The following is a 26,071-nucleotide window of genomic DNA, read 5'->3' as shown; positions in this document are numbered from 1 at the left end:
CATGGCTCCTCCTGCTCCTGGCTTCCCCTTGGCTCCTTCCAACTTCCACTCCCCCATGGACTTTTATTTTGTTCTGTGTTTGGTCTGCCCTCTCTCCTGCTCCACTCCCTCCTCCAGAGCCCCCACTCTCCATCCTCAGTTTGAACTCTTTACGGCGTGAGGACACGCCTTCCCGGGAGGGGGCGATATCTGTCACATGTCTGTGTTGAGTTTCTGTTTTACCTAGTTTTTGCCTGTGTCTTGTTAAGTTCATTGTCACCACCTGTTTCATTAATTATCCCATTAGCCCCTGGGTTTATAAGTCCTGAATTTTCCCTATTTCAGTTGCCAGTTATTGTCTGTTACACGTTTTTGAGTGGACTGTTATTTTGGATTATCTTTGCCTGATCTCATCTTCCTCCTTGGAGCTCCGTAACAACGACTGCCCTGATTTATATATATATATATATATATATATATTATTGTATCTAAAGTAAATATAAAATATTTAGTAATAGTAATATTAGTATTTAGTAATATTATAGTAAATATAATATTTTCTATCTGTCAAAATTATAAAAAATCACTTTGAAATATCACTAAATATTCCAGTTAATGAACATCTTTAATTAAGGCAACTGTATGTTACATTAATACAGACATATATTAAGCTACTTCAGTGATATCTAAAACACCAGTGATATTGAAAGAAACAAGCTTTCGGGGCTATTCATGGTCTGTTGATAGTAATTCATTAGTTCTTTTAAACTTAAAAACTTCATTTTTGAAAATGCTTATTGTTGCATTAATAGAACAAACCTTTGGTTGATTGTTTACAATTTAACCGAAGTTACAAGTTACTCCCTTCATCCGCAAGTGTTAGGTATGGTGGGTGGATACTGGGAAGGGACAATGAGTAAAGACTAAGTTTTACTGGATTGGACTAAGCAGTCAGATTGACAGCTCTTGCATTGACCATTCACCATAATATAGGCCTAGCACACAACTGGAAGATTAGTGCTCATCCAGGATCGTATTACTTCAATTCAAGTTTATATATAGCGCTTTTCACAATGCAAATCATTGCAAAGCAGCTTTACAGAAGATTAAAGTAACTACATTATATTTAGTAGTATCTTACCAGTGGTGACTATCTGAATTTGATGTCCATATGGTAGAAATGTACAGTAGAATCATGCAGTTAGTTAACAGCAATGATTATATGTTGCGATTAAACTATAGCAAAATTTGCTAGTTTTTTATGTTGTTTCAGGGTTGGCATCATCTGATGTCATCTGAGGTCCTTATTTTACTTATTCTTTACATTTTTACACATGTGAGTAGTTCTTAAGTTCATGAGTTCAAGCGATTATTGTCATTTATGCGGGATTCTTCTTTCCCAAAAAGAAACAATTTTGTCTCATTGTCCCTTATGTTTGTTTAACCATGGAAAAAAATCCCAACAAAAATTGAGTGAGTTTAAATTTTTACCAATTTAAGTGATTTTTAATTAGTCTCTAACTTCCTGGAATGCTCTAGTCTAATATTCACAACTGCCCTTTAGATTCACAACCTGAATAATGATCGATTTATTTTAATAAATCATAGGTTCAGGCCAATTGTTAGGCAGTTGTGTCCTTGTTAAGACAATTGTTTTTCCTCTGTGAAATTTTAGAGCCCCTGCATGGAATGAATATTTATGCATATGGAATATTTCTTCCTTTTTTTTCTTTTTTGGTAAACTATGTGACATTGAAATAAAAATTCTGTCACCATTTACTCACCCTTGTTTTGTTCAAACCCCATATGACTGACTTTCTTCTTTGGAACACAAAAAGTCAATATGAATACAAATGTTTTCCCTTTCACTTTTATTATATGGGAAAGCATGTGCAAGCGGAAAGATTAGCTCCAAAATGACAAAAAAATAGTGCAACTTCTGAAGCAATATGACAGCTTTCAGTGTTATTCACTGAAAATCATCCACTGTAACAAATATTGCACCACTGACAGCATGCTTTTTTTGTTACATGCAAAAATGAATGGTATCTGGCAATTAACTGATTTAATGCACCATTTTTGCAGTCCATATGACTTGAAATAGATTTTGAAATAGATTTTTAGAGCAGAGGGGAACATTACTAGATTATCTTTTATGGGTGTTTGATAGTGTATTCGTCATTTTGAAGTTTGACAGATCAATCCCCATTTTTTATTATTTCTGTTCATACGGGTTTAGAAAAATAAGGTTGAGTACATTATCATAAAATTTTAATTTTAGAGGAAAATATTGCTTAGAATTTCCTTGAAATTCAGTGCCTCAAAGTATAAAAGCAAAACATCAAAGAGAACAAAACGTAAATTTGACATTTGCAATTCAGTAAAATGAGAGAACTTCCACTCCACTGATAATGGGAAAACCTTACAGCTAAACCACCAGCAAGCACACACACACACACACACACACACACACAAGCTTATAAGTGATGGGCAATCAGATTTTTTCCCCATGAATTTGTTTTCAGCCTCTCCAGTCATGCTCACTTAAAGTGACGTCCTGAAAGACAACATGATTACATACAGTGCCAGAAAGATGAGTGAGTAATGAAGAACTGACAATAGACTCATGGCAGAGTCTCCAGCAGGTGAAGAGGTCAGACGCAGCACAGACATACATTCAAGCACATCTATTTGACATAAGTGGAGCTCAGAGCAACTGATCATCGGTCTGAACAGCGGCAGGGCTAAATCAATAACGACAACATGCTAGAGGGAGCAGAGACGGACAGTGCGGTTACACAATGTGATGCTTGCAGTGCTTTTCTTTCAAATTTAGCTTCTGTCTGGTAATTAGATTAGGAATCTTATTCCTGCCACACATGACAGTTTGAACCTCTGAGCCATGCGTCGTTTCACCAGATGCCAAATGCTCTTTAGCATGCCATCACAGCTCGACTTGAGGAGTCTGTGCTTGTCAGCACCTTTGCATGTTTTTAAATGCAAGAAATAAAATAAGTAAAAACAGCTGAGATGATTGAGAATGTGAGATGTTATATTTGGACAGAGAGGCAATCGTTTATTGCTACTAAAGCATGTAACACAATTATGTCACACACTGCAGCTCAACCTAAGTGATCTGTCTGCACAGAGGTGACAGCCTTGCAACTGTTTGTGAATGTACACCCGTCTGCATGTGTTAAAAAGCAACTCTGACTCAACCAGAGCAACAGAGCTGAAATCTGGGGCAAGAAAAACACATCAGCCAAAGTGCCTAGGAGAGTTTGTATTGGAGTAATTATTTTCAACTGGGTTTTACTGGATGATTTTTTTTACTCTTAACACGGTAAGGCAAAATAAAGAGCAATATCCATGTAAATAAATATTAAAATATAAATGTAATGAATATTATACAATATGATTTAAATATAAATAAATAACATAATAAATAAAAATATGTTTTAAATTTTTTTGAACGTCTTTGTTATTATGCTTTCATTTTGCTAATACCTGGACCTTCTTAAAGTGTAAGGGAAGTAGCGACTGATCTTTCTTTTCATATTGTGCTATACATCCTAGTGAAAAGAAAAAAAATGTAGGCAGGTGTTTTGGTTCTATCCAGTTGTTGATTGGATGAAGGCAAATCTGAATGTGAGTTTGCAGTCAATTGCAAGAATGGGGCCGGTTTAAGTAGACTAAATGATTGAAGAAGTATTTAGATATTAGGAAGATCTAGCTATGATATTTGGATTTAAAAATATATAAATAAAGTTAAAAATTAAATGCATGGATGATTTGTTCCCAATATTATACATAGCATGCATTTAGAAAATATGGTGCATTTTCATTTTACACTGACTTTAACTATTTTATCTAAAACGATTTAAGTTTTTTCAGAAACCAAGCATTCTGAAAATGCTAATTAAATGTTATTTCTACATTACATCTTTAGACCTAATTCAATTTTCAATCCTCCTATTGCCCGTTAGTTGATAGTAATCAAATCACTGCCTGACAGAAATCACTTAAAACTGGCAGAAGATAAAACATGCTAAAATTCTACTGAAACATTCTACTCCCAGAACTACTCAGAGTGCTTAATGAAAAGCTCTAGGCTCTGTAAATGTCTTCTTTACAAGAAAATCAAGGCATTTGCTGTGAGTTTTTTGTTTGTAAACCCATGATTAATTTGTTGTGTGCTTCTTGTTTAGATATAATGTAATCTTGGCTTGCTTTTTTTTTTTAAGAATCTTCGTAAGATAAATAACCCTCCAGTATTTCCTCTATAAGGACCTGAACACACACAGTGTAGTCTTCCCTTGACGCCTGCCCTCCATCTACCCAACGGGTCTCTCAGGTAATAGAATTGTAAAGAAGTTCATGTGTCTGCATGTAGATAGATGAAAGCAGGCACTGTTTTTGAGTATTAGCTATGCTGTGTCAAAAGGTTGTAAAAATGGCATATTAGAATTAGAACAGGGTGATGAAAGGTCAGACTTTACCTGAAATCCAGCCCCTCTTGTGAATAATCCCTTTATGCTACACATGATAATTGAATGAAGAAACAAGGCAGACACAGCACTCTTTTTTTCACAAAGTAAAAAAATTAACATTTCTAAACGATATCTATGGAAGTTAATGAGTAGGATTATCATCTATCATATGACATCACATACAAATGACCTCTGCCACCTATGCTCTGATAACTCCTAATATGGACCTGAAAAGAGCTACAACATTATACTTGTGTTTGGATTGTAAAAGAGGTAGTACTAATAATTAAACAATTATTAGTAACAATAACTAGCATTACAATTACTGCATATCCATAGTAACCATAGTTAAGTAGTCAATAGTAATAAGATGCCCCTACCTTAATAAAAAAATCTCAAACAAAATCACATTTATTTTGACATTTCATGTGAATGTCAACATATGTAATACTCTGTGTCTATAGAAAATAGTAATCTGTGGCATTGTATGGACAGATTGGACAGATTGGACCCATTCATGTTTTAAGATTTGTGGAATTAAAAATATAGTTTTTATTTTGAAGTGAAACGATAAAATTAGTCCCTTTGGGGTACAATGGCTTCTTTGAATAATTTTATATTTTAGCATTTTTTTAAGCATATTTTTATTATTTTTTATTTCTTTTAATAGCACATTGGCTGATGCATCATCGTGGTAAACTTATATATAAACTTATATCTAAACATTACAATTTAAAAGTAGGCTATATGCACACTGTTAAGAGGATCATCTTCCCCCATTTTACCCTAGGCTAGTTAAAGTTACTAATGTAAAACCATAATAAATTAATATGGAAACTACTAAGCAGTAAAAGAAGCATCAGGAAATAATGGTGACCATAATGGTGGCCAATACCAAATAGCAGTTATTTTCTAAAGTCGGAAGGAAACCATGGCCATGTAAGGGGCTTCGCTGCTTAAAGAGCGAAACAAACTAATAATTTAAATGTTGTGCGCTTTTATACTTTACATATGCTTACTTTTATGTATTGTGTACATTTTTTAACAACAAAACATGCAAAGAAACCCAACGTTTCCTCACGCGCACTGCTGAGATCCGCGCGTATGTGAATGGAAACGATTGAACTTACCTGTCGAGTGCAATCGCGGTCATTGAATATATAGAAGCGAAGACGGCGGCTATGGGAAAGAAGTTGTGGAATCGGCAGTAATAGAGTCCGAAATACCATTCATTGTGCACGGAGTAGACAAAGTTTATAACGGTGTTGAATGCGGACATTGACGCTTCAGCGAATGCCAAGTTCACGAGGAAATAGTTCGTCACGGTTCTCATGCGTTTGTGCGCCAAAATGATCCATATCACCGTGACATTGCCCACCACGGAGACGATGACAATTGTGCTGTAAGCCACTGCCCAGAGCACTATTCTCCAAACCGGTTGCACAAACTGGTTCCAGTATATCTCGGTTTCATTCTGTGCAGTGGAGTTGGTTGTCCAGTTACTTTGGAAGTCAGTGGAAGTGATGAGCGAATCCATTACTATTAGGGAAAATATATTGGGTTAAATGTGATTAAAATAATACGTTTTTTTGACTGGATTTCGTATTAATATTCAATCGACCATGTCTCTATTTGAGAAAAAAAATTGAATTTCATGACGCAAAAAGAATTCAGATTCGTGTCCCTCAGTTGTATTCAATGAGAAGGCAGAATGAGCCCTGTGGTTTTTCCAAAGAAGACAAGACAACAGACTGTGCTCCTTCACTTTTCCTCATCACGAAACCAATTTTAGCTCTCGGTTACACGCACCTCGCTCCTCTGAGCAGTCACTGCCAAGTGCGCAGCGCGTGCCGAAAGAGAAGTCGCGCGCACAAACGAGCAGATGCTGTGAACACGCGCTTCTGAGAGAAAACGAATGGGACTCGTCCTTTCAAATGCAGTTCTGTTTTTTTGTTTTGTTTAATACGAAATATGAGTAATCTGCATATGTGATTCAGAACGCGCCAGGTGTGCCACCCAGGTTGGAAGATTATTTTTGGTGGCAAAACAAATGAAACAAAAAGAATAGACGTGTCATTGGAAATCCTTTTTTTTTTTTTTTTTTGAATGTGAGGTATCATTAATTCACAGCGCATCTTGTATATTCAAGTTGGAAGATATTGTGTGGTCCTTTCAGATTGGATAGAATATTAGCCTATGAGACTTCAAGATTGATAACGATGTCAGTGATTTGGTATGATGCTTTTTGCAAGTTCCTTTTCACATTAAATCACTTATTTACCTATCCCAACTCATCAATTTGACACAAGTAATTCAGTAAAAGCTCACGGTCTCCACCTAGTGGTTCCATGTCTGTTCTCAATCTGTCGGTGTTTAAGACAATGCACGATAGACAATGCTAAATATGATTTTTATTATTTGCATGATAAGTTGTAGGCGAATTGGGCAGCCTCAGAATCAGTTGGAATACTAACTGCAAGCTAACATTTGCCAAACGCATACCTCACTGAGGCTCTGAATGGGTACAAATCCCTACATTCATGTTCCAACATTTAGTTGCAAGCCTTCCCAGAAGAGTGTAAGCTGAAGGAAGGGATTAATGTGGGGTTTTTGATGGGGGGGGGGATTGGGGGGCATGTTTTATATGTTCAACAAGATGCAGGACCATCAGTAAGGCCAGACCCTGACGTTGTGTGTGTCATGCAGCCTGACATGCTGTTCCATTTCGTCCTAAAGGTTTTTCCTGGGGTTGGGAAAGGCTTTGTGGAGGCCTTTCAAATTATGGACATTGCTTGCTTTGTATAGGGTGTTCTCATTTTTTGGGCATAATTTTCCTGTCATCATTCAGCATACAGAATACACGCATTAGTCAAGTGTATGTGTCCATGTAACAAGGGATGTTTTGATGCTATGATTCAGAGTAAGCCCAGGGAACTGCCCTTTACAGAGCAAATTTTCAGCATTTTAGTGAATCACTCCTTCAACCAACATTACATTGCTATGGGCATTTTTTGTGTGTGTGTGGGGGGGGGGGGGGGGGGTGGATTGCTGTGAGGTGTTGTTAATTGCCTTTTTTCTTTTTGCGTTCTAAGTGACTGTTTTCTGTAGCTCTATAATGATTTGAAATAACCCCCCCTTTTTAGATAATCACACACTAGAGAAAAGATTTATGGTATCTTTATCTTCTTTTCACTATAGTTAGTTTTTTTTCTTCTTGTAAAAAAAACTGAACAAAAGGACTCTGCAGGCATACAAATTATGTTGTTGTGGACCTCTTTTATGATAATCAATTCAGTGGGGTTGGAAAGCACATCACATGCATTACATGAATAGCAGATTCCTTGAAGAACCTTAGAGAAGACTTAGAGAAGCATGTAATTGTGATGTGCTGTGGCAACTCATCAGTGTTAATTAACATGTATCATGACAGCATCTGGGTTGCAGACATCTAATTTCACCTACACATATGGGCATATTTTTATTTCCTTAATAGTTTTTTTTATTATTATTGTTTTGTTGATTGTATAAGATATTTTCTTTTATTAAACCGGTCAAGATTATCTTGAAGAAATTGGTTCACACAAAGGACTGAATGCAATGCAGAAAACATATCTGGGCAATCCTTTAATGCTCTCGTCTTTTGTCAGTCTTGTGTGTACTTTACCTTTAGATCATAGCAACATAATATCCTCTGGCAAGGAGCTCTGCTGAACAAATCAAGATTTGGCTGACCACTGGTTGTCGACAAAAAAGAAATCAGAAATTTAATTTCACACACCAACTGTCATCCACATGGGTCACATTTAATGTACCTTGAGAGAAAAAGAGTAAAAGAGAAGGGCAACAATCTGCCCAATGCTGAAGGACCTTCATTCATAAAAATATCCCAGTTCTTATAAGCTCGGTGTCTCTCGATCCATCTGGACATTCAATACTTGCAATAAAAATGAAGAAGTGGTTTGTTTATTAGTGTCCATCTATCAGTGTTGCAACCGTGAACTGAATTTAATAGAATGTGGAATGGCAGCTTTGTTCCGCAGTAATTGGATGTAAAATAACTGCTAATAGATTTTTAGTTTCATAAGGGAGAGAAAAACGGCTATTCTTCAAAGTTTTTGATTGTTAATTTTCCCCTTATTTTCTCAAACTATGAAACTAATAAATATTGTTTTGTCAATAGACCTTGGAGTAGCACCTTAATTTTAGACAGGAACGAAAATGAGGCTTTGAGGGATAGAAATACATGCATTCATTTGTTTAACAACATATTAATTGTTCAGTTGACAAAAAGTCAATCAGAAAAAAAAAGACAAAAATGTTCAATTCAATAATTTATTTATCCATTAAAATATTGATTGTATCCTTCACAGTGCATTTAGCACGTTCCTTTATTATAAAAAGTCATAACACTGAATATTACACACTTAATAAGAGTGCAGGTCAATAAACATGTCAATGATAAGGCAGAGAATACCTTTATATATTTTTTAAAAAGATCCTCTGAGAGTTTGCCCTGCAGTGAAAAGCTGGAGAGTTTAGGCAGGACTGTGAAGACTTTTGAAAAATGTAATTAACCACAAAGCTACCTGGGAGATAATCAATGTCTGTGAGCATGCTGTGTATGTGAATGGAAAAAATAGGATTTTCTGTGAAACACGGATATAATGCCATAAAAAGTCAACAACAAGTAGGCTACTTCTGATGATTAAAGTTGTTGTGACACATCATACAGAGATATTTTCTTTATTTAAGAGGCTTTAGTTCTTCAAGCCAAACACGTCTCCTTTTATAAAACAGATCATCAACTGGCTGTCGTGGGCATGTAAAGTCAAAGGATGTGTCAAGTCATCGCGTGTTTGATGGGAGTTTTATTTATGTCAGTCTTTAGATATAAATTATGTAATCAGAATTACATTCAAGCATATTTGGATGTCTTTTTTTCAGTCTCTTTGTTGCTTGTTAGAGATAAGAGGAAGGAAGAATTTCATTTTATTAATCTATTAAAGCATAAACATTATTTAATTAGCCTATCTATAGGCCTAAATATAGATAAGCTCCTAACTATCAGATCTGTCTGTCTGTCTGTCTGTCTGTCTGTCTGTCTGTCTGTCTGTCTGTCTGTCTGTCTATCTATCTATCTATCTATCTATCTATCTATCTATCTATCTATCTATCTATCTATCTATCTATCTATCTATCTATCTATCTATCTGTCTGTCTGTCTGTCTGTCTGTCTGTCTGTCTGTCTGTCTGTCTGTCTGTCTGTCTGTCTGTCTGTCTGTCTGTCTGTCTGTCTGTCTGTCTGTCTATCCATCTATCCATATCTCTGTCTGTCTGTCTGTCTGTCTGTCTATCCATCTATCCATCTATCCATCTATCCATATCTCTGTCTGTCTGTCTGTCTGTCTGTCTATCCATCTATCCATCTATCCATCTATCCATATCTCTGTCTGTCTGTCTGTCCGTCCGTCCATCCATCCATCCATCCATCCATCTATCTATCTGTGCTGGCCCTTTAAAAGGTTTGTCCAGCACGTTGTTCGGCGGGACGGAAGTTGTTTTTGGGATATGAGTTAGCCTACACCTTGCAGCTGCTGATGTGCTCTTTAAAACAATTCATAGGAGTCGACAGCTTAGCTGAACATTTGATGAAAATGTTTATCATGCATTCAGACGGGTCTTAGGTTTTTTAAAACAGGCTGCCGTCTCTCTAAGAACAAAGGCTCATTGAGTGTTATAGCGAATGCATGGAAATCTCAGGCTAACTGAAACCAATTAATGCTGTCACCATGCCGTCTTACGAAGAATGGAGAAAAACCATTCACTTCTATTATTTCGTTAAGTTCTCTCTAAATGTCTATTCAATGCTGTTTTCGGTAAGTGTGCGTTTAAAAATGAAAGCTGTCCTAGCATTGGTTTTTTTCTCCCTCGCATACTGTAAACACACTCGCCCTGAATGAGTACGCTCATGTGTTGGTATTATTAATAAATATCATGGTAACTTTAACTATTAATTTAGAGATGCGTGCTAGTTTCACTTTAAAATTTCTCGGACGAGCTTTGTGTCTCAGTAAAAGCAATAGACGCGTCTCTGACAGATTTAAAGGCGCAGGACGTTGTTACTGTTTCTGTAAATGTGTCGCATTGTACTGATGGCAGTGAAGGGATTCTGTATTTACATTGATTTGTTTTTTATGGTTCCTGAAAATTGTTGGAGCCTATAATAATATTGAAATGATATAGACTTGGGCATGGTCCGTTTATTTGATTTCTTTCCTTCCTCATCCTCTTTATCTGTATAGAATAAATATCCATAGATTGTATATAGAACTGTTCATTAGGGATGCAAACTTCATTGGTTATTGGGCCTTTTTTTAAATTTATATATCAAGAAAATATTGGACATTTATTGGCCAACATTAAATATTCAATGTATCCTGCCAATTATAATAATAATAAAAAATCATATAATTATATCTTAATGTAAAGGGATAGTGATAGATTATGGCAAAAATGTATAAAAAATGTAATGCACGTTTATGCACATTTTAAAGTTATATTATTAAAGGTTGCTGTACTTAATTCAAAAGTGTACATTTTGTGCATCATTACATGTGCACATAACACATTCAGATATACTCTTAAAGGGACGAGAGAGAGGACCACCACACCCCTTTTTGGGGGGACGTAAAAAATGAAATGATCTAATTAAAAAATTGTTTTTTTTTTTTTTTACTGTATTTATACAGTGATATGTTGCTTAATAATTAATTAATAATTAATAACTATTACCATTTGTTTATTTTATTTTAATAATGAACGCAGTGTTCTGCTAGACTCACTAGTCTTCTGTTTTCTTACAGGAAATGAAACAAGTCAGTGCCTTATGGGATTATCTTGATTATTAGAGTTTGGGGGTTTTTGGAACATGATGTTACAAGCAGAAAAGCCTCTCAGGATACTCTTCAAATCAGCTTTTCTCTTCCCCTTCTCTACTCTTAAAGGAAAGGTCTACTCAAAAAAAAAAATTCTCATCACTTACTCACCATCGTCTCATTCCAAACCTATATGACTATATGAAGAAAACATTTTGAAGAATGTTGGAAACCGAAACCGAAAGAAAAAACACTATGGAAGTCAATGGGAACCGAAACGGGTTGGTCATTAACATTCTTCAAAATATCTTATTTTGTGATGGAATCTTAATTTTTGGGTGGACTATCCCTTTAAGCTTGACTCATAGCCTTTACACTTTCTTTATTGGGCATCCCTAAAACACTGCCATTTATCAGTGAACAGAAAATAATGGAAGATGTCTGGAATCTGAAATTGACATGACAAAGTTAATCATACAACAAGATTTATTAAATTAATCTTCCAGGAAGAACAGTCAGCGAAGAAAATTGCAAATGAAGTGGCTTCAATTAGTTTGCTGTGTGCTAATATAGTCTTTTGTTTAGATGCAAATTGATATTAAGACGCCTACATCAATCTTCTTTATGATTTGCGTCATTTCATTTACATCAGTTGTGCGTTTTAGCTCGGCACTCTTAAGAATTACGTCTGTTGTCTTATAGGGATTAATGTGAGGAACATAAATGATTCATTGTTTGATTTTACATCACATGACTGATCTGCATGACTTGGTTGTGCATTGAAATATTGATTTCAACTTTATATCTTTGCTGCATTTCTGATTTAATCATGTAAACGTAATGTTATGAAATGATGAAAGCTGACTTGTAGAGATGATTTACCAGACCTGCCCCTGTCCCTTTAGTTGCTCGGTCTGTGCGTGCTCTGTATCGGAGTGTATGCAGAAGTGGAGCGGCAGAAGAATCGCACCCTTGAGGGGGTGTTTTTGGCTCCTGCTGTGGTCCTCATACTGCTGGGTCTCGTCATGTTCACTGTGTCTGTGATGGGTATGGTGGGATCCCTCAGGGACAACAAGACTCTTCTGCACATGGTGAGTGTTTCTTGTCTGGTCATATGTGTGTTTATTCAGGAAACACCTTCTGCCATGTTACTTTTGGATTTTTAATTTATTTTTGTGCTATGACTTAAAGTAAACTTTGTGTGCAGTTCCTGTGTGTTCTGCTGGCTCTCCAGGCTCTTGCCCTCATCATTGCCCTGATCTTTGAAAAGACGGTAAGACGTAAAGAATCATTGAAAGCAGAGGCACTGTTGAGTTGTATGGTCTGTTGTTAATGAGTTTAATATTTCTTTGTCTTTAGACAATCAAATTGTTTCAGAACAGTATACGAGAAGGAATCAAGCACTACTATGATGACCTGGACTTCAAAAACATATTGGACTACGTGCAAGAGAAGGTTGTTTACCAATGTTATTACTGGAATCTAAGTGAATTATACACCCACGCTAATGTGGTCAATGTAAAGTCAGCCATAAATAATATCCATCTTTCAGGCAGAAAAATATAGTTGGTCAATTAAAGTCACATTCGTGCACAAAAATTTCAATTTTTTTCATAACACAGGCACATAAATGCTCAAATGTTTTGAATGGATCCCATCTTTCTACACATTTTAACATGGCAAAAATAAAAATCTCCACAATCATACTCAATAAGGATGCATTAAATGAAGTTTAAATTTTAATAAAATTTAACAATATTACTGTTTTTACTGTATTTTTTAAATAAATGCAGCCTTGGTGAGCATAAGACACTTATGTCAAAAACATAAATTCTTACTGACCAAACTTTGGAATGATAGTGTATTATATATTTATATTTTCAATATTTTGTTGTTTTTTTTTTTATAGAAAAAAATGATGCATAGTCATATTTGTTGTTATTATCATTATTATTCATGCTAAGAAGAATGTATCACTCAAATTATAATTAAAATAATTATATAATTAAATATAATTAAAAATAATTAAATATAAATATAATTAAAATTCCCATTTTAAACTGCTTTTTTATCACAATCTGGCTTTGTCTTTTCAGTTTTCTTGTTGTGGAGGAGATGAGTACAAGGATTGGGAAGTAAACCAGTACCACTTCTGCAATGGAACGAGTCCTTTGGCCTGCGGTGTTCCCTACACCTGCTGTATCCGTCAAAGTGTTAGTCATTCCGTGCACTTCTCCCAGTCATGATACATTAATCAGTGCATACGTCGCCCCTGTACATGGTAGTCTGATGAGAAAAGCCAGGATCACAGGCTGTTTTTTATGAATTCGCCAGTAATCTTTTCTTGCTGAAAAGAATGTGCTTTTCTTTTTGTAATGGAAGCAGTCTGACCCACAGTTCTGTGAGTACAGGGAGCTAATTTCTGAGCTTTTTTCTGTTGGGTTTAGAGAGCTTTCTAGTAAATGCTGTTCCCCATGAGTCAGTGGAGAGTGCATCATGACGGAGAGAATTTAATTTTAAATCTGCTCTACTGTTTATGAGTGCCCCTTTCTCTCTCTCTCTCTCTCTCTCTCTGAGTTAATAAATGTTGATTGGGCACTAATGCACAGTTGGTATAACAGCTCACTACAGTGAGAGAGCACAGACCTTGTCAGGCTAAGAATCAAAGACTGCCAACATGATCAAGGCTTCAGATCATTAATCGTTTTCAGATATTTGACTTCAGGTTTCTTTATTAGCTGCAATTCTGGTAGCACAAACTGCCATAAATGGCACAAGATAGGTCCAGACGTTCAGTAATCTGATGAATTTGTAGCATTTTTCTGCCCATGTTTTGATAGAAAATCTTCAAACACAGTAAAATGTGTTAAAAGGGTGCACTATGCTCTTATTGGTTGCTGAAAGCATAAGGATAGTTCACCCAAAAATGAAAATTCTGTAATTAATTGCTCACCCTCATGTTGTTCCAAACCCGTAAGACCTTTGTTTGTCTTCAGAACACAAATTAAGATATTTTTGATGAAATCCAAGAGCTTCATAAAATTACGGTTGAATGGACTATATGTGGACTATTTTAACAATGTCCTTACTGTCTTTCTGGGCATTGAATGTTTCAGTTGCATTGCTGTCTGTGTATGGTCATAAGGCTCTCAGATTTCATCAAAAGTATCTTGACTTGTGTTCCAAAGATGAATGAAAGTCTAATGGGTTTGGAATGACATGAGGGTGAGTAATTTCTCATTAAAGACAGAATTTTCAGTTTTTTGGTCAGCTATCCCTTTAAAATTCTGGGAAAATCTGTAGAATTTTCTAATGTATCATCTATTTGGGAAGTTGTGGCCTAATGGTTAGAGATTCGGACTCGTGGATGGGATAAATGCAGAGCACGAATTCCGAGTATGTCATGTCATTTGGGTACCTAAAAAAATCACTTTCTTCACCCTTCACTCTTACTACTGAATGCATTCTCCATCTATTTCAGTTCACATCATCTTATAACATGGCATCCATTTTTTTTTTGAAAGCTGATGTAGAATGTACCATGGTATGAAATGTATAAGAGGAATTGGACCAGGCTTTTGGGAGCAGGCAGGTTTACAGTCTATTTGTAATCTGATTAGATGGGCTCTCTGCTCATCAGTCCTATTACACATTCCATCACTGTAATGACACTCTGCTTTAAAGGTTACATCAACATGCTTATAAGTGTGTGCTGGAATTCCAAATGGAATTCTGAAACATGAAATTCATTTTAAGGGTTAAAGGTCATCAGAACACAACATTTACAGTTAGCCAACACTCTTCTGCACCATCAGCATCACATTGACCAAATGTCACTTGAAAAGTTTTTCAAAAACTAGTTTTACTAATGAGTCCTGTGTGTTTATTTATCAGGTCGGAGAAGTTGTGAACACACTCTGCGGCTACAAAACTCTCAACCAGCAGGTAAAATGGAGCTATCTGAAGTCCACCATCTCACAATTGCCTGCAACCAGCCATCATTGACTGATGTTAAATGACATGCGTCATTTTACGTGATACTCGCTCTCATATCCAGCAATGCATTTGGAGAGAATCATTTGCCGGACCTTGACATTTGAGATTATCTTTAAAGGAGAAGCTGTGACAGGAAAACAAAACCTCCGATAGCCATTTCAAGTGCAATCATCTGTAATGGTGGCATCATTCAGTTGTTTGTTCCGTAGATAAAAACCAAGCAAATAACATCAGAGCCATTACAAGCATCACATCTATTATGCCATTACGATGGACTCTTGTTGTGATATTTTAACCTTGTTTCCGTCATAAAATCAGAGCATTACCTGCCACCTGGACTGAATTTGATTTCTTTCTCTCTTCTGTATTACAGCGTGAAACTTTAGATGGCATAATTCATGTGCGTGGCTGTATCCATGCTGTAAACCTGTGGATGGGGGACAACATTGGAGCTACTTTTGGAATTTGCTGTGCGTTTGGACTACCCCAGGTTTTATGATCATCTTTTCCTTCTTGTGCTTACTGTTTATTTATATCATTCTATCCTGAAATATATGTATCTCTTCATCGTGTTCTTTTCCTTCTGCTCTTTATATCTCCCCTGGCATTCCACATTTCCATTTTGATTGCCTACTACCTATTCAGTTTGACTCTTCCCTCATTAGAAAATCCTCTGGCAAACAATAAATTATAGAAAATGGACATCTGCACTGACCAGATGCAAATGCCCAATGAGGGGTGAATGACTCTCGGAGAAGCTGCTGCCCAGTCTTGCTAAAACACAAACTTTGAAACGTTTTTCCAAAATAACTAGCCTGCTCATCTGTCTCGCTCTTTTTCTATCTGCTGAGTTGAGGGAAGAGGTCACATTAAATACAGCCACATGGCCATGCTGGCACATTCCTCCATTAATGCATTAATCCTCTAATTAGAGCAGAGGAACAAATCTTGCACAAATATGATGGACTGTGAGACAAAGATCCAGTCTAGTAAATCAAAGTATGGCTGGATTAATGATCTGCTTCTGTTTATGCACAGTATTACTGTATATTTAATCATATGCTTTACGTAAATTAAGGATTTGTCTTTATAAATGAAAAGGGAAAAGTATAGATTTGGATCTGTGACTCTGCTTTGAAAATTGTTTAGATTAGAATTATGTGAATATTTATGACTATATATATGAATATTAGAATAAAGCAGAAATTTAAATAATACCCTTATGATCCAAAAACTGAAAAGAATAAAAATAAAACTGGTGAGCACGTGTACTGTACATGCACACTGTGACTTCTGTGCTTTGATAAAAAAATAAATATATAAATAAAGTATTTTTGGTAGAAGTACTGTGCAGATCCTTTTTATTTTTTTTTGCACTTTTTGGGTTCAGTGTTTGAATTTTGTGTTTTTTAAGAAAATATCTTAAAAAGGCTGCATTTATTTGATCGAAATACAACAGTATTGGACTATTTTTTACAATTGAACATAACTGTTTCTATTTTAATATATTTCAAAATGTAGTTTATTCCTGTGATTGCAGAGCTGAATTTTCAGCGTCATTACTCCAGTCTTCAGTGTCACATCATCCTTCAGAAATATTTCTAATATGCTGAGTTGGTGCTCAAAATGTCTTATTATTATCAAAGTTTATTACAGAAGCTCTGCTTAATATTTTTTTACTTTTTTGTCAGGATTCTTTAATGGATAGGAAGTTCAAAATAACAGCATTCATTTGAAATAGAAATCTTGTGTAACTTGTAATTAAGTATTGTAAGTACATAAGTATGTAATTAAAGTATTAATTTTGTAAAAAAAAAATACTTACCCCAAACTTTTGAATGGCAGAGTATTTATTTATTTGGTGACTTTTTTGCACTTTATCAGCATATAGTAGTAACAGTAGGTGTAACCAGCATTCTGTCTCACTTGCAGATCAAGTGTAAAGAGTTCTTTATGATCCATCTCCAAAAAACATCTCTTGACACTTTTAATGTTTCTTTTAGCTTCTTGGTATTCTCCTGAGCTGTCTCTTCTGGAATCTTTTGGTGGAGATGAGTGAGTCTGAAGACATGGTGGACTTTAAGATCCTGAAACGTGCCGGTTTCAAGTACAACGACCTGGACTTCTCGGGTGCTGGATGGTGTATGTGTCTACCTCGTGACGGAGGCTACCTGCCTGTTCCTGTAGCAGAGCCTGACAGCTGGGCTCCAGACCCCATTCCTTTTGACCTGGAACAAAAACAGCCCAAAATAGCCTTTGCACATTCACACCTGAAGAGCCAGATAGCAGAATCAGGTATGGGAATGGATGAAGTGGACAATCGAGCTTAAGAACCACAAAGAAAAAGAGGCTGCGTCTTTCATTTTTATTTAATTGTGATTTTTATATAAAAAGTTCACACTGTGTGTTAAGATAAAGTGAGTTAGTTGCACTACATGTTGGTAAAAATGTTTTTTTAGGCATGAACAAGGAGAGGTTTGTATAAAACGTTTGATAATAGATGGAATCCAGGTCAGAGATCTCCACCTGCTTGTATTTATCAAACTTTTAAAAACATATCACTTCAAATGCTGTTTACATAGTCCATTGTTTTTTACAGTTTTAGTTCGTTCTGTGTCTTATGGGATTAAGGGAGTTTGTTTTATTAGTCATTTTGATATATATAATAGTTCGTAAAGTGCATAGAAAGGACTTTATGAATTAATTGTTGGCAATCAATGTTTTTTTTGGGGGGGGGGGGGTGCGAAATTTAGGCTTATATTACGATGACTTCAGGGAAATTGGTAGCTTTGGAATTCGTCAAAGATTATCAATGTTGTGACTGGCAGATGAAGCTGAACGTTCATCTCTAGTAGATACATTGTTTCTAAAAACTTTTATATGCATATTTTAATTGTTTTTACTTTACACTATTGCCATGAGCCCAACTTTCCAAGAAAAAGGGAACATTTGGGATTATTATAGATCTGCTTTCTCTTTTAAAAAGCATGAGGTTTGTGTAATGCTGACATTCTTTCTTAAAGGTAATAAGTACCAATGAAATTTTTATTTATTAAAGTGTTGCCTTAAGTACAACAGAAGCTTTTTCCCTGAGTACCTCAGGCTATTCTACAATAGCCACATTCATTTGCAGGTAATGTATAGGTAGGATTTTTTTTAAATGAAAGGAGACCTGGCCTTGACCACTACTTGAAGTTTCATTTGTCTTCAAGTAATTAAGTTTAAGCTGTCGTAAACCTCTGTTCAGGTTTCATCTTTATTACTGTTTGGGAAGATTGAAAAAAATAAATAAAAATCCTTTAGCTTGAATGTTGTCATAATTACAAATGTCTGCCATTAATGTATAAAACCTGCCTTTTAGTTGTCCGTAGTCATTTTGAAATACCTCACAATCGCACCTCTTTGCTAATTGACCTTTTCAGGATGTTGCTAAAGATGGACTGCTGCGCTCCAGCTAATGTAGCTCTGGTTTTGTAGTAACATTAATGTGACTTTCAATAAATTTTGCTTGAATTAACGTTTTAAGGATGTCTCTCAGGTTTATTCTGCATTGTTGAATAAAGCCCGGAAGTCTCTCAAGCCTTTTAGTGGAGTGATAAGTGGAGCTGTGAAAACTTCTAAGGAGCTGGGGCTTGTGGATTCTTGGAAACTGGCCGCCTGAGCTCTTGAATGCATGAGCCGTTTTCTAGTGCATAATCACACTTTTTAAGTTGTTCTGGAGAGTGAATGTTGCATAATGACGTCCCAGTGGTTATGGAAACTGTGTAGATGATTCTGTAAGGCTAATGTATCTTCCCAAAGAACTCAAATTGCGTTTAAGGACTCTGATAGCAACTTGGCATATTAAAGCGAGTCTTATTGATGCTGCTTTCTGAGCATCATCATAACACATCACTCGCATTAATTCCTGTGCAGAGCAATCTATCTTCAACCTCTCTCCCATTATTTCCTCACTGCTCACACCACTTTCCTCCTCATGGTGATGGCCATCAAGAGGTTGCATGTGGAATAATTATAGCCAGTGTCTCAATGGGAGGAAATGAACTGCAGCACTGAAAATAACACTTCGTGTGCTGAAAGTAGGGAACAAAATGCATCCACACTGGCGTAATTATGATAATAATAACAGCATTAATAACAGTAATTAACAATTGCTGGTTTGAGGGAGGCACAAGGATGGGTTCATGGTTTTGTCAGATGGATGAGTGCATCAAAAGAGGATGAGGCTAGGAGATCAAGTGATGCACTGCAAATGAATTGTCAGTGCTCGAGTAGATTTTTTTTCCTGTCTGGCATCCGAAAAATTTGGAACACTGCAAAAAAATGGCTTATCTTACTTAGTTTCGAGTCAAAATATCTAAACATTCTTAAATCAAGATACTTTTACTAGATAAGCAAAATGACTTAAGATTAGTCTTTTTTTCCAGTGCAAAAAATAAATAAATTAAGTGCATTTTGCTTAAAACAAGTAGAATTATCTGCCAGTGGGGTAAGTGAAATATTCTTAAAACAAGAGTCATTTTGCTTATCTAGTAAAAGTCAAATCAAAGTCAAAATCAAATCTTGATTTAAGAATTTATTTAAGATTTTTTTTAATATTTTGACTAGAAACAAGACAAAAATACTAAGTAAGATAAGACATTTTTTGCAGTGAATGAGAAGAGGGTAAAATCCCAGCATTGATGTTCTTGAGAAGAAGCTAAGAGAACCTGGTTATTTACTGATTTACTCTAGTAATAGGAATAGTTCACCCAAAAATACAAATTTACTTGCACTCAAGAGAAATTTTACATCACTTGACTCTCATTCTGATGGCACCCATTCACTGCAGAGGATCCTGTATTGCTAAATTTTTCAAAACTTGTTCAGCTAAAAAAGCAATACAAAAACAAAATGATCTACATCTTGGATGACCTGAGGGTTAGTATATTTTCAGCGATTTTTCATTTTTGGGTGAACTATTGCTTTAACAGTGAGGCAATGCAGTGAGCCAGCAAGGGCAAAAAGATCAGCTTTGATCGCAATATAGAGAGAAATATTGCTTTGTGCCCTCCCCAAGGTTTTGATGTTGTTCAAATTGACATTTAATTTCAAGCAATTAAGCTTATTGGTGGACAGTTGGTGACTCGAGTATCAACATTTTCACATAATTATTATGCTGCTTCTCTGAAAGTGTAATACAATATTTAAAAGGCCAGAGCTGTTTGTTTGTGTCTAATAGAGGGGGAGTATGGCTTATTGCGGCTGCAGCTTAAAATGCTGTGTCTCTTTATCTAAGTAATGAACCCAGCACATCTATCTCTGTGGGGACTGTGAGGAGAACAATATTTTCTCTACAACAGGGATTTGGAGGTTTTGTTAAATCTGGATTAAGATATATTAGTGTTGACCTGAGACTGGCGTCTTTGAAATAAACAACTTAAATGTCAAGAGAACACATTAAACATTAAAATTCAGTTGTTTGTTTTGTTGCTAAAAACAATAAATAAATAAATATGCCCATTTTTTTATCATCTATTATTCTGTACCCAGAACATTTAATATGTGCAAAGAGCAAACATCAATGAGTAAAAAAGATAATAAGGGTACAATTCGAACCGCAAATGATAGAAAATAGGTTCAAAATTACAGTGCTGGTTTTCTAGCACCTGTGCCCTCCAATTCTCTGTATAGCCAATTTTCTTGTTTTGAAAGGTGTTATAGAAACCTGCATCTTTAAGGTCAAAATATTTGAATCAATCAATGCAAAATTAATTTAAAGTTGGTGCAAACGACATCCAGATTTTTTATGTTTTCATTTTACATTTCAGACTTTGGTTTGCTGGCATTCATTCTTCTGAAGTTTACTAGAAGTGTAATAGCCATGCACTGCGTCTTGCCTTGCTATTATCCCTGAGGTAATGTGCACCTACTCACCTCATCATCTTCTGACAAAAAACCCATATGGTGTTATCACCGAACGAATCAGACTGGGACTGCCGTGCTCTGGACAGCAGAATGAATCCAATCTCGCCAATGAATATCATTTTGTGTCCCTGATTACACACACAAATGCAACGCAAGAATGGAGTGGATTCTGTCCACACAAAGAAAATGGCTTTTCATATGCATCAACGAACCGTTTCTTCTGGAAATATTCTGTTTGCACAGATGATTGAGAGCTGTCGGTTCTGCTGGCAGTTATGGCAGCACACTTTCTGATTTTCTTTGTGGAATATGTCATATCCAGAATTAATGTGTTGTGCTACATCTGTAGTTCCTCTGCTAGGACATCTGTATGCACTGGAGGGCAACTTGATTCAAGTCTATTATTAAAATAATTTGATTAAAAATAATTGGAAAAAATGCTCATAAAAGTGGTGTTAGATCTGAGAAATACTCAGTGTGTTTGCAGATGTCACTTGCTTTGATAATTGGTTTTTAATGCGGTAAAATCAACACATTTGTCTGCCCACATAATTGTTGGGTACTGTTTATAGCTGTAATCAAACTATATGTGTAGAAGAACACCTTAGACGTGGCTTTCTTTTTGGTTCCAGCAGTCTGTTCCAAATTATGTTTAATTCAATGAGTTAAAGGTTCCAAACAGGTGTTTATTGACAAGCTTTTTACAGTCCGAGGACTTAATAATCTTAATAATTATTTATAGGTAATTCTTTATGAACAAGATTCAACAGGAATTTCAAAGCCTGAATCCCGAAAGATGAGGTCATCAACCAATGAATTGTGAGTACACTGTAAAAGAAAAAGAAGTTGAGCCAACTTAAAATTTTAAGGCAACCAGCTTCAGCAGATTTTTGAGTTTAAAATTTTAAGTTGGCTCAACTTTTGTTTTTTTACAGTGTAACACAGGTTATCTTGAGTCTCTATTTGTTATTGATTGTGTGTGTGTGTGTGTGTGTGTGTGTGTGTGTGTTTTGATGGACACAGAGCATTGAGCTTGTGCACTCAGTTCAGCATCTGCTATAAATTGGATTTTTCTTAGTAGTCAATATATGTCAAAGCACATATCCTACCATTATGCTGTCATTTGTGTTCATGAAAAAAAAGAAAAAGCAGCTTGAGGCCACAAAATTGTGTATCCCAGCTATAAGAGAGATGTCACTGAGCAATAAAAAGAAAAACAATTGCGTAAGGATTGCCAGTTATGAGAGTTTTGTAGCAAAGAATGTGATGTTAAATATATTCTTAAAATATTCATGTTTTAAATATATTCTCAAAATGTAATAAGGGGTTATGGCCAGTTCAAACAAAAGACTTGTGTAACACCAATTTAAAATGTTAGGATTTATGCTTGAGGAGTGAATAGTCTGGTTAAATGAACAGATGTGGACATGAGAGTGCACAGTGAGTCAGTAATGTCCCTCAACACAGCTCTCAATGGTCCATTTGCCTGAGTCCCAGTTATCTACTCATCGACCTTGTCACCAGTCCATAGCATTGACTCACAATTTGTGGATGTGTTAGCATGAGTGGGTGTGTCTGTGTGTGTGTGAGGGCTGATTAACTGGGAGAGGGTTACAGATTAATCTCTTAACATGTTCAGTTTTTGTCCCGTGTCCCATAGAGCTGTGCTCCTCAGTGATTTCCTGTATCGATGAGTCCTTTCGATTTGCTTCTTTCCTCTCCATCCGTGCACTGCTACTGAGATCAGGTAGGACTTTTACCAATCATGTATTTTTATTTTTAAAATCAAAACTTGCTCTGTGTAGTAGCTCTTTAAAAAAAAAAGGAAAATGGGGTGATCCATTGAGCAGCATTATGTGACATTGCTGTAACTTATGCATGTTTTTATCGGCATTTGGGTGTCTCCGCTGCCTGTGTAAATCATTGTTTGCACTTTGAGTCTTTATAACTTTGTGTTTTTGAGGTAAAATGGCATTGCTCAAATGTAATTTTACAGATATGGATTACTGTGGCTCAAGATTACAGTGTTACAAAAGATTTGTATTCTGTTTCAAAAAATGTATCACACTTCCCACAAAAATATTAAGTAGCACAACTGTTTTAAACCTTGATAATAAGAGCTGTTTCTTGAGCACCAAATCAGCATATTAGAATGATATGTGACACTGAAGACTAGAGTAATGGTTGCTGAAAATTCAGCTTTGCAGGAAATAAATTGCATTTTTTTTTTTAATAAATTAATTAAATTACTGTATTTTTGATTAAGTAAATGCAGTCATGAAGACTTCTTTTAAAACTATTAAAAATGCTTCAACATTTGAACTGGAGTGTGTGTAGAATAAAAGTTTGAAGTAGGATTAAAAACAATTAAAAATGAGCGATGACATTTCTCTGTATGCATTTTAATGCATGAGATAATATGCAGATTTGATAAGACAAAACACTTATTATTACTGAATCGGATTTCATTTAACATGAATATATTCATGTTTCTTTGCTGATGCTTTTTGCTTTACATCCTATTTAATGTATGCATTTTAATCACTGCAAAGTTTAGTTAGATGTTTATTTTAATAGCTTCATCCAATGAAAAGGAAAATTTTCATGGTGAATTAACGCTGACAGTACTATAAATCTGAGTGTTGCTCCTAAACTAATGAGCTATTTAGAGAGTGTGAAGAAAAATTTCCAATTAACTTTTGTCAGTGTGGGTCTGTTTTTCCCTACTCTCTCTCTCTCTGTTTAGAGAGAGAGAGTAGGGAGGTTAGCAAAAATGCAGGAAGAGAGAGAGGACACTGGGCCAGTGCTGTAAGTGGGTTGAGTACAAATGGGAACCCATTGATCGAGCCTGTGAGGGAGAATGGCCAACAGCATTTCTCTTTTTCCCCCTTTCACCATTGTTCTCTCTCTCTTGCTCTGCTGGCCATCGGGTATGAAGGACACCAATGTGACAACTAATTATCCCGTTTGGAACCCAACAGAGTTAATCAAATGCAGCACCATACCTCCTTATTATGATCTACATGTTTAAGCTTCCTTAAAAACCACAACAAATTCCTTGTGTGTCTGCACACACTTGGCGAATAAAGCTAATTCTGATTCTGATTCTGATTTGTAATATGCTGATTTACACATAACATTATTTAATATGATCAGTGTTGAAATCAGTTGTGCTGCTTAATATTTTGGGTATTTCAGGAGTTATTTTTTATGAATTGAATGATTTTTTATGAATATAAAGTTCAAAAGAACAGCATTTATTTTGAATAAATCTTATGCAATGTTATAAATGAATTTACTGTCACTTTTGATCAGTTTAATGGATCCTTTCTGAATAAAAGTGTTATTTTCAGAGGTTTTGGATGGTTAATCGGTTTTATTTCAAATTGAAGAATAAACAATTTACTCAGTGTAGTGTTCACAAAAACTGTGTGAACATATTGCACATTTATTGAATTGTATTCGCAATATTTGTAAACGCCTGAGTAATAATTTGTAATAAAATCAGAGTAATTGAGCACCTAAATTTAGACGTTTCATTTGTGCTCAATAATATAAGTGTGTATGAAAATCATAACCTGTGAAATTATTCTAGTGGCTTTAAAGTGAAGGGAAGAGACTGGCCTTGCAGTTGGACAGCATGAGTTTTCCTCCTTCTCGTGTAATTATGTATCTTTCCATCGGTCATTTGCTCTGTTAATTATTTCACTATTGATCTGTTATTGGCAGCGATTCAGCAATGCCCAGTGTGTGCCACTGCCGCCAGTCATGCCCCTGACCTTCTGTTATGCATGATCAAAACTCATAACAAGAAAGACTGATGATTTGAAATATTTTCAATATGTTACAGAAATACACCTTTGGTTTGCATTCTTTCTTATTAAATCATCTTTGTATTATCTCAGGATGGACCATGATCGAGGCATGGGCAACAGTCGTTACCGTTATGAGGAGGAGGAGGGTGAGTAGACTTATGAAACCACACACACACACACAAATACGAAGACAAATGTAACGTGAAATATTAAACAAATAACTAAAGAAAAAATAGTTATTATTTCGAAAATAATTATTGTTATCAGATCTTCTAATGAATACATTTTGCCACATTTGATAAAGTAACAAACGAAATGGGGTCATTGAACATTAAAGTAACTTTATTGTAGTTTTGTGTACTTTTGCGAAATTGGAGACAACTAAAGTTAAGTGAATTCCACTTACATAACTTTAGTTGTCTCCAATTTCGCAAAAGTACATTTACTGTTGTAAATATATGACTGTGGATAGCTGTACATGTGCATTTGTTGCAGCTGTAAAGCAATCCGCTCATTTTGAGGAATTTCCTATACATACTAAACAGATGTGTAGGGGGCAGAGTGGGAAAGAAACAGAAGCCATACACAATATTAGAAGTCAGTGTACCATCAGAATGATTTTGAAGCTAATATTTTAATGTAAAAAAAGAAACTTACATACATTCGCTTTAAAGTGACCATCACTCTATTTGAAACTGCAGCAATAGCAAACGATAGTGATCCGATCAAATCCAGATGGACAAAATCCCGCCCTAATGTAGGCTAGTCCCGTCCTATATTTTGAGAAGCCGTTTCACTCGGATATACCTCACTCTTTTTACCACTCGTCATTTCTTTTCATTATCTGTTCACAGTTTGGCAGACACCATTTAGGAAATAAAGTGTCACACATATCCGGGCATTTTGCCACCTCAAAGAGATCGAAAATTAAATATTGCACAAAGCACATTATGTCCAAATTAGTGAAGTTATTGCTGTACCAGCAGCTAAAAATATTTTTCACATTTCC

At 35.6% G+C, this 26,071-nt stretch overlaps 3 protein-coding genes across 4 annotated transcripts in view; 2 read left to right on the top strand and 1 right to left on the bottom strand.

Moving 5' to 3' along the window:
* The window catches only part of LOC306869257 (substance-P receptor-like), a gene marked incomplete at both ends in the record, with an annotated part of 30,511 nt that extends 24,505 nt beyond the window's left edge, over positions 1 to 6,006 (bottom strand). Inside the window, one exon of the mRNA XM_079415943.1 lies at positions 5,600 to 6,006. Within this exon, the coding sequence (XP_079272069.1) occupies positions 5,600 to 6,006 (407 nt within the window). The remainder of the gene's footprint in view (positions 1 to 5,599) is intronic.
* A 4,008-nt stretch (positions 6,007 to 10,014) lies between these two features.
* On the top strand, positions 10,015 to 18,863 carry LOC306869663 (tetraspanin-15-like). 2 transcript variants are annotated; one of them, XM_079416517.1, is made up of 9 exons: positions 10,015 to 10,345; positions 11,333 to 11,625; positions 12,250 to 12,435; positions 12,552 to 12,617; positions 12,704 to 12,799; positions 13,441 to 13,557; positions 15,239 to 15,289; positions 15,714 to 15,830; positions 17,344 to 18,863. In XM_079416517.1, the coding sequence occupies exons 3-9, from the start codon at positions 12,370 to 12,372 to the stop codon at positions 17,668 to 17,670; spliced, it is 840 nt and encodes a 279-aa protein (XP_079272643.1). In that variant the 5' UTR covers positions 10,015 to 10,345; positions 11,333 to 11,625; positions 12,250 to 12,369; the 3' UTR covers positions 17,671 to 18,863. The 2 variants fall into 2 exon arrangements, with proteins under 2 accessions (XP_079272643.1, XP_079272642.1); XM_079416516.1 differs by lacking the exon at positions 11,333 to 11,625.
* Positions 18,864 to 22,774: 3,911 nt separating this feature from the next.
* LOC306869215 (electrogenic sodium bicarbonate cotransporter 4-like) overlaps positions 22,775 to 26,071 on the top strand; it is a gene marked incomplete at its 3' end in the record, with an annotated part of 28,489 nt that continues 25,192 nt past the window's right edge. Inside the window, exons 1-2 of the mRNA XM_079415885.1 lie at positions 22,775 to 22,994; positions 25,153 to 25,208. Of these exons, the coding sequence (XP_079272011.1) occupies positions 25,154 to 25,208 (55 nt within the window). The 5' untranslated portion in view covers positions 22,775 to 22,994; position 25,153. The remainder of the gene's footprint in view (positions 22,995 to 25,152; positions 25,209 to 26,071) is intronic.

Source organism: Barbus barbus (genome assembly GCF_936440315.1).
Source record: "Barbus barbus genome assembly, chromosome: 5".
Taxonomy (NCBI): Eukaryota; Metazoa; Chordata; class Actinopteri; order Cypriniformes; family Cyprinidae; genus Barbus; species Barbus barbus.
This window is presented reverse-complemented; position numbering and strand designations above follow the sequence as displayed.

Excerpts from the sequence above, each read along its gene's own strand:
- LOC306869663 (XM_079416516.1), top strand. The coding sequence starts at position 10,259 with ATGCCGTCTTACGAAGAATGGAGAAAAACCATTCACTTCTATTATTTC. Across the intron at positions 10,346-12,249 it reads TCTATTCAATGCTGTTTTCG|TTGCTCGGTCTGTGCGTGCT; the intron begins GTAAGTGTGCGT and ends CTGTCCCTTTAG. Across the intron at positions 15,290-15,713 it reads ACAAAACTCTCAACCAGCAG|CGTGAAACTTTAGATGGCAT; the intron begins GTAAAATGGAGC and ends TCTGTATTACAG.